Genomic DNA, 9162 nt, shown 5'->3' on the forward strand with positions numbered 1-9162 from the left:
GGGTATTCAAGTGAAAGGATTCAGCTAAGTAGCAACCCAAAAATAAGCAAAGGAAATCAGCCCAAAACACATTAAGCATTTAGAATGGGCCTTTCCTGACTGATAATCAAGGTGGCTTAAGCTTCATTGTGAATTGTTGATATTAATGATCCACTGTGAGCAAGATGATCTCTAAGGCACTTTCTAATTGTGAAATATTATTCTGTCTTATCTATCAAACATAACTGATGGCTTATCACTACACATGTTTTACAGACTACATTCCGGTCTTTCCCTACAAAAAGTAAATATTTCAACTACTGTCACCATCCAAAGGTGCCACCACTTTTATTTGCTTACCAGATCATAAGATGATACTGGTCCATTACCCTTGACCTAGTCAAACCTCTACAAAAGACTTAATGATGGTATTTAGGATGCATTTCCTCGTTGCTTTGTGCAGGTGGCTTTCGCATTGTTGCAAAGACAGTGATGGGAACATTAGTTATTGTCAGGCAATGATTTCCAGGGCATCTTCGGAGTTGCCTAAATAAAAGAGCAAATGACATGTACTTAGATATAAAAAAGGAAATTTTTTTCAGAGGACCAAAGTTTGAGTGTATATTCATTCAACTGTTTTAAGTCTTTTTGAAATCTCTGAATGTCACAAAATAAATATAACACGGTGGCACTAATGAGGCAGACATTTTAGACTTACATTGCAAAGAAATTGTTAAATGTTGTGCCATACATTTAATCAAAAGAAACTTATAAATACAAAGATAACCCTCCAGATGTTCTTTTGAAAGGTATGCAGTGATTGCTAAATGGCAAAGTAAAGTGGGGCAGGGGGGAGTGCATAGTTATAAACATAAGTGATAATCCTATGGCAATTCATACATATATGCACCTTAAAATCACTCCAGTTGAGTGATTTTAAAACTAGAATATTTGTGGAAAAATATAAAACTGAACATATTATTCCACATACTATTCAAATGTTGATAGGATCTCAGGTTTAAAAGAGCCCTTAAATAACATCTAGTCTAAAAATACACCTAGTACTTGAATTTCCTTTCCAACATCCCCATCAAATAATAACCCCACCTTAAACATTTCTAAAGACTATTGATCAGTATTTCTGAAGTAGCCTATTTTATCCTTGAATAACTCTGATGTTTAAAGTACCTACCTTATTAAGCTTAAATCTGTGTTCTGAAAATTCCAAGCCATGAGAAATCAAACAATGTACTATGGTAAACAGAAGAAAAGTGGAATAAATCCTATTATAGTTTTCTTCAATTTTGCAAAAATAGAATCTTCACCTCTCCTTCTGCCAAAGGTCAAGTCAAAGCCAAAGTGACACTGACTCTGAGGTCTGAGTATTTTTCATATTTTGTAGCCTTAGGCCTAGCACAGTGCCCTGCAAATAATAGCACTAAAGGTTTGCTTATTTGATTGAATGTTATATAATCTTGAAATTATTAACAAAAAACTAGCTAAATATTTACCCCCCAAAATTGGTCTATCATTCAGACTTACAATATACAGACTCTATGCTAAGAAAACCTAGGCTCTGGTAATACTAATTTAATAACAGCAATGCTCCTAGGCTTCTTTCTTACTAATTCAATGTCAGCTAAAGCTTGCATTGATGATAGCCATTACACATCTCCTCAGCTGTTAGGACAAGAAGACTTTTTACCTGGTTAGTAATATCTCTTTCCCGTTACAGGAAGCACTGGAGCTCAGCCCAGGCTCCAGCCCAACTGAAGGATCTCCCCCTTCCATTGGAAACCTCCTTGGCTGGGTCCCAAACCGAAAAGGCATAATTCACTGAAAACCTAGGTTAGAAAGTTAAAATAATGGAGAGGAGGGGTGAGTTGTTTTTAAATAGTTCTTTGAAATTCTTAATATTAATTTTGCTATAGGCATATAGAAACATTCTGAAAATGACATACTTAATATAAAAGTACATAAATACTCTATAACTCTCCTTTACATACAATTTTAAGTCTTGAGCAAATATAAAATAGCTACTAGATGGTAAAGTAAACTGTGCCCTATGGTTAACATAACTGAAGTCCATTTATGTTATGTGAAAAAAAATTGTTTTCCTTTGAATGGTTATGGCAATTGACAAGCTTGAGCTCCCACTGCCTCTCTGCCTATCTAAACCCTTGTCTTCCTTTGAAGTACAGGAGTTTCACATCTGCCTGATATCTACAGCTATTCCTCTCTTCCTGGTGATTATTTGTTAACCCCTGCCTCTCTACATTTACAGTGCATTAGTTAAGAAAGTGCCTTGGAAGAGCTGGACTGACCTGGATTCAAATCCTGGCTCTGGCTCTTCCCAACTATGTGATCTTAGGCAAGGTACTTAACCAAGTATGCTTCTCAAAGATAAACTGAGCTCGGGGCTTCCCTGGTGGCACAGTGGTTGAGAGCCCGCCTGCCGATGCAGGGGACACGGGTTCGTGCCCGGGTCCGTGAGGATCCCACATGCTGCGGAGCAGCTGGGACTGTGAGCCATGGCCACTGAGCCTGCGCAACGGGAGAGGCCACAGCAGTGAGAGGCCCGCGTACCACAAAAGAAGAAAAAAAAAAGATAACCTGAGCTTAATAATATTATCTACCTCCAGGGTAATAGTGGGGATTAAATAAAGTAATACATGTGAAATGCAGTGCCTAACACGTAGTACAGGCTCAATAAATGTTAACTGCTATTACTCAGCAGATACTACTGAGCATGATTAAATATATACATACACATATACAATGTAATGTATATATGAGATATATACGATATATATGATACACATACACACACACAACTACACTGCCTACTGTTGCCTCTGCTTGGAATTCTTCCCCACCTCACTGCTCCCACACTTTAGTTGTTAGGGCCAACTCATTCAGTAAGTCTGAATTTAAATTTCACTTTCTCGGAGAAGATTTTTATAAACCCTCCATTATATGTTTTCTTAGCACTCTACTTCTGCTTTATAGCAGTTATCATCACTCTAATTCAGGATTTCTCAACTCTGACACTATTGACATTTAGGGTCATATAATTTTTTGTTTAGGAGGGAGGAGACTGTCCTGTGCATTGTAGGAGGCTTGTAGGAGGTTTTGCAGCATCCAAGGCCTCCACTCACTCACTCACATGCCAGGAGCACCCCACCCCAAAGTTGCGACAAAAATATCTCCAGACATTGACAAATATCACTTAGTAGAAAAGGGGAGAAAAATCTCCCCCTGTTGAGAACCAGGGCTCTAATTTTTTTTGTAAATGTTTTTGCTTAATCATTGTCCCCCCCCCACTCCCATTCCATGTCTGTCTTTGTCACCACTGATTAAATCCTTAATACCTAGAACAGTGTCTGGGACACAGTGGGTAATTAATAGCTCTATCTTGTATAAATTTACATGTCTTCAGCAAAGGGCAGGAAAAATGAAAAATGTCTTGTAACTGTTCTTATGCCTAGTGCAGTATTCTATGCCTAATAAGTAAGTGTTTATTGTGGTAATAATAAAACTAAATTATTAAAAGCTTTGGAATTTGAATATTATATAATAGTTTTTATAGACTGTGTGTCCATTATCAAAGAAAAAAGTGTTATGCTCAATGACAAGTTAGTAAAACCATAGTAAAAACTATGGTTTAGTGTAACTAGCTATCATATGTAAGTATTAAGCTTCAGCTAACTTGATCAAGGATACACAGACTTATCAAAATAGGCCGAGTCTGATTCCTATAGAGATGTATAAATCAATTGCTTCTACTGACCTTCCAGAGAAGGCTGGAATTGCCAAAGGAATGATGATCAAATGTTCCGGTGATACCCAGAAATTGTGACACCAGAAGATTCTTTCACATAATTTCCTACCTGCTAACAAATATCACGATTCATAGCTCCAGCAACAAGCTGAAACCTAGCTAAAAAATTGTCTCTAAAGTTTGTGTGAAGCTTTTATTCTTGTTGTCATTGCCTTGTTTATTTTCCAACATTAAATATTTTAATTTATGAATTACTTTATCTATATCTATTCTAAACCAACAGTCTAATCAATCTGCACAAAATCACGAGATTCTCCTCACTTTATATCCCAGTCTCCTCATTACCTTTGTCTTCCAGACTTTCCCTTGACTAATAACCCAAATTAATCCAATCTAGTCATGTCCTCATCCTATGCCAAAAGCCTCAAACTGCACCTTTACAAATTTCTTTATCGTTCTTCCTATGTAGGACTCTCTAAAACCTCTCTCTAATGCCTGGACTACCTCTTCTCTCCCGTTTCCTCAAAAGGGGCTTGAAATTCCCACGTGACAGGAATAAGGAGAAAGGAAGAATACATCTTATACTGTCTGCCTTCAGTAACATTATACCACTTCCAACACAAGAAAATTACAAGAATATATTCTATTTCCCCTCTCACACCCTGTATTACTTTGTTGTCATGTACTTTACATCTACGTATACCATAAACCCCACAGCACATTATTATTAGTTCTTCTTTAAGCAATCATCTCTTTAGGAAATTTTTCAAGAGAACTCTTTTATATCTACCCCCATATTTATCATTTTCAGTGTTATCCCCTTGAGTAGGTCCAGATTTCCATCCAACAATTTTCCTTTTATCTGAAGGTTTTCATTTAAATTTTGGACTTCTGGTGATTAATTCATTCACCTTTTGAATGTTTTTCCTTAATCTTCATTCTTGAACATTCTTTTTGCTGGGTATAGAATCCTAGGTCAACAATTTTGTGGGTTGTTTTTTTTTTTAAGGACTTTAAATATTCTTCTACAGTGTTTTTTGGCTTGCATTGTTTCCAACAAGAAAGTCTGCTGTCATTCTTATCTTCGTTCCTCTGTCTCCCCAACTCAGGATGGCTGCTGGGCTGTGTTTCGATGCTATTCATTAGAAAGAAACCACTAGGTCCAGCCCAGACTCAATGGGAGGTGATTACACAAAAATAGGAGGCAGATCATCTGTAGAGAAGTTCAAAAAAAAATAGGAGGCAGAGATCACTGGGTACCATCTGAGAGGCTGCCTATCACAGATACTGTGTTTTGGTGTCATGTTTGAGAGTGCTTGTGATACACTTACAAATGTTTTTCATCAAATATTTCTGGCTTTCTGTCTCCCAGAAATTGTAATTCTTAGTCCCCTTATGATTACTTGGAGCCCATGTGACTAGCTTTGGCCAGTGAATTAACAGCAGCCATTAATGGCAGTACAAGACCCTCCTGAGTTGTCTTTCTCTTTGCCACAAAACCCAGGAATTATCAGAGTGGTAGCTCAGCAACTTGGGTGCCAGGGTGAAGATAACATAAAGCATAGCCACCAGACTCCCCCCCTCTAATGGACATGTATCATGTGCAAAAAATAAACAACTGTTGTTTTACACCACTGAGATTTGGGGGTTGGCTGTTACCACAGCATAATAAAATTTATCCTGACTTATACAGACTTAGGTCCAGACTTAGGTACTGCCATAACAAAAACATAAAATATAAGTCAAGCAGCGAGTGTCAAGAAAATTGTTATTGGAAACTGAGAGGATAGTTGTCTATGTTATTCAGTGGCAAACCTACTGGAAAAAACTTTGGAAAACTCTGTGATAACCTGGAAAGCAGATGATTTGCTGGTGAATGCTAGGTGAAGAGGTTGGAAGAAAGAATGTCAGTAACATGTTCGCTGCTGTTGGCTGTGTCTGTCAAGTTATATGACAAAGAGATGGGCTCAGAAATGCAGTGTGCAAGCAGGAATAAAAATTGATAGAGTGCCCACAAATTCAAAGTATATTTAAATGACAACTTTGAAAGCCATAGAAGTATATTTTTCTTGGAACACATTTTATTCCTTCTCAGAAATTTGTAGCATCTTTGTGATGTCGTCAAATACTAAATGTATTATATAGATGAATCTAAAGGAGCCTTATTGTTTTTTCTCCATGCCGCCCCCCAACTTTTGTTTCTTGCCTGTGTACATAAACAGTTCTTTCTTTATTCTGAAAACTGAGTAACTGAACCAGGATATATCCCTTAGTGTTGACTGTTCTATAGAAATTATTCCATGTAACATGGTACATGCTTTTAATCTATAGATTTTTCCTCCTTTATTATTTTCTATATCAATAAGAACATTTCTTCTTCAATTTGCTGTGTTCTCTATTTCAGGGGCACTTATTAATCTTATGTTGAACCATCTTTACCTCTTTCACATATATTATCTTCCAAGAGATTTTATACCTTTGTCCTTTGCCTCAGTATTCTCTGTGATTATATCAATCCTTTCTTCTAATCAGTAATTTGATTTTCAGCTCTCTAGTCTGCTTCTCTGTGCTTCTAATTATTCATTAGTCCTTTAACATGTTTTGGTCTTTAGTTTCCTTTCTCTTTTATTTCCATTTTAGTTCATTTATTCACCAAATATTTATTGATTACCTATAGTACACCAGGCAAAATACTAAGGATACAGTAGTGAAAAAAACAAGGCAAGACTCAGCCCTCAATACATTATTTTAGCATCTTGTCTTTAAGTTCCTGTACTACCAAATTCATATTCTTATTATTAATAAGTTCCTCTACAGCACAAAAATTATATGAGTTTTCTTTTTTCCTCTTAGGTTAAGTTTTACAGGTCATGTACTTCATTCATCTTTTACATGCTAGTTTCCTTCCATCCTTCCTTCCTTTCACAGGAGTAGTCTTTATAATTTTCATTGATGTTTTTCTCTTGCTCACATTTAACATATAAAATTTTGCCCAATCTATTTGCTTGGTGTGTTAGACAGCTATTGCTCCGATACTATTGCACCCCAAAATCTCACAGCTTTAACCAAAAACCTTTTTCTTGTTAAGACTGTGGAGAGCCTGCTGTTCAGCTGGTCTCCACTTGCCTCTCCTGGGTTTGGTTAGGATTAGCAGTACTCCACACTTCAACTGAGATGCAGATTCAGATCTGATCCACATGTCTTCCTCATTTTGGAAACAGCAGCCACCTGAGGTAGTTTTTCTTACGAAAAATAGCAAAGACCAAGAGGCAAAAGCATGCAAGCACACCTAAAACCTTTGATACTTGATATCATTCCACTGGCCAAAGCAAGCCACCTGACCAAGCCTGACCAATAGGACAAAGACGTATACTCTGCCTACCCACCTATGCCAGGAGGTACTGCACAGTCATGTGCAAAGGGAGAGGGTAAAGAATTCAGAGCAATACTCCAATCTACCATACTCTGCTATTCTGTGGGTAAATTCTCCTTGACTTCTTTCCTACTTATCTGAAATCTGCTCTTCCACTCACAGACAGAGTTTGAAAGGTAAATCATATTTTCTTTTTCATTGTGTTTTTATCAGAGGAGGTGTATCAGAGAGAATTCCACGAGAGCTGTGTGTAGCCTTCTGGGTGGCCTGCGTTCTGCTTGCTCTTCTGAAAGTTTGTTGAATATTTTAAATGAGGTTTCAGTCCGTCTAATTAGGAGTGCATTCAACTTTAGGATATGTTCAGATATATGACTTCAAGGTGGACTCCTGGAAAGTATAAACTCTAAAATGTTTCTTCTGCTTCTACTGAAGTCCTAAAGTGGCTGGTAGGTAAGGTTCTACCTTGACTCTCAAGCAGAATTTCCTCTCAGTCTGATTCTCCCCAGACTGAAGTTTTTAATGAGACTTGTTAGAACTTTCTTAATTTAATTCTGTTCCTATGTATGACCTCTAGGGAGTCATGACTAGGACCTAACCACTGCATGAAGGGTAGAGCTCTGCAGAGGCCAGAATACCAGATGAGCTGGCACCATAGCTCACAGATACAGATCTACTCACAAACTGGACCAAGCTTTGCAAATTTTAGAAGTCCCAGACTTTAGGACTTTAATGTTAAGACCTAAGTGAAGTGTTAGGGGAACCTGACTGCACTTCTAACACTGACTCCATGCTCACTAATAAGCAGTTAAGAGTAAAATCCAGCAAATGCAAAAAATTCTTGACTGAAAGTTACCTATTAATCATAAGATATGTGAGTAATAAGGTGAAAAACATCTAAATGGAAATGTGAGAAAGCCTCAGCCTCATAAACCACCCATTGCAACTTCAAACTTACCAGATATCAGAGATATAGTAACAACTATTATTTGTATTGGTAGGGGAATAAGGTGGTCCAAACAAATATTACAATTCCTATTACCACACATTAGTTGCACATGTAATTTTAACTTTTTTTTGGTGGGAGGAGGCTTCCTAGTATTTTGTAGTTCCTCAGAATTTTTGTTGAAAATATTAATTTTACGAAAAAAGTGCTTGAGTTCTTAATTGAAATCTGGTCTAAATTAATAAGCGTTTACAGTATTTTTCAATGTTTGAAAATTTTAGGAGTTGGTCGTTTTCAGGAATACCTGATTTTTCAATCTCCTCCTCCTTTGTCCCACCTAAACACTGTACATAAATAAAATGCCTAGTTTTAATTTCATCTCTTCCATCAGACTTCTATTTACTTGTCCACACTCTCATCCATTGAATCCTATTAGCGCCACAAAATTGTCACAATTTTTTGAGTATTTCGTGTGTATCTTCAATCAGATTGTAAGCCTTCTGGAGCTGGATCTATGTCTTAATTTCTTTTGAATCCTGCAGAGGGCCTAGAAGTTAACGTTGGGAGCCTACAGCTTCAACATACACTGGTTGGGCCTCTGAAGCGCCATTTTTGTCAATCTGTATAACCACCTAGTTTCGGTTGTACCCTGACACGTCTATTTGTCTGGGGTTTCTTTGTGCTCATCGACATTGTTTTCTATTAGAACAAAGGACTTGTTAAATAGATTAACGCAGCGTCCGGAGGAATCGGAATGAACGGAATTTGACCCACCGCCCCAGGTATTGAGACTGTAAATGAAGACTGAACCTCTGATAGATCCTAAACAGCTTTAAAGACACACGTTTTAAAATCCCACGCCAAAGCCTAGTTACCAGGAGTGACCCGGGCCCCCGGAGCTACAGTTGCTCAGACGTTTACAGGGTAGCGAAGATCTGCTATCGGGAGGACCAGTCGCTATGGTAACGGTGAGACACACGTGCACTTGCTGCGGCCTTCGAACGTAAAATCTTAGTCTAAAGCTAGAGCAGAGCGGAGCTACGGCAGCGACTTGCGGCAGCAGCGTGACTTACGGCCGCCCCGCCG

The 9162-nt window shown here is 37.8% G+C and overlaps 1 protein-coding gene across 1 annotated transcript; it reads right to left on the reverse strand.

Moving 5' to 3' along the window:
- Window positions 1-310: 310 nt before the first annotated feature.
- Window positions 311-9162, reverse strand: FAM229B (family with sequence similarity 229 member B). The gene is made up of 3 exons (XM_024740941.1): window positions 8952-9162; window positions 1685-1823; window positions 311-525 (listed from the first exon to the last, which is right to left on the reverse strand). The coding sequence occupies exons 2-3, from the start codon at window positions 1807-1809 to the stop codon at window positions 399-401; spliced, it is 252 nt and encodes an 83-aa protein (XP_024596709.1). The 5' UTR covers window positions 1810-1823; window positions 8952-9162; the 3' UTR covers window positions 311-398.

The sequence above is a fragment of the Neophocaena asiaeorientalis genome, unplaced genomic scaffold (genome assembly GCF_003031525.2).
Source record: "Neophocaena asiaeorientalis asiaeorientalis breed wild unplaced genomic scaffold, Neophocaena_asiaeorientalis_V1.1 scaffold203, whole genome shotgun sequence".
NCBI classification, from domain to species: Eukaryota; Metazoa; Chordata; class Mammalia; order Artiodactyla; family Phocoenidae; genus Neophocaena; species Neophocaena asiaeorientalis.

What these genes read in the sequence shown, in the direction of transcription:
- FAM229B (XM_024740941.1), bottom strand. Translation starts at nt 1,809, where the DNA reads ATGCCTTTTCGGTTTGGGACCCAGCCAAGGAGGTTTCCAATGGAAGGG. An exon ending in AAAGAGATATTACTAACCAG is followed by an intron (nt 526 to 1,684) that starts GTAAAAAGTCTT and finishes TCTTTTATTTAG; the next exon opens with GCAACTCCGAAGATGCCCTG.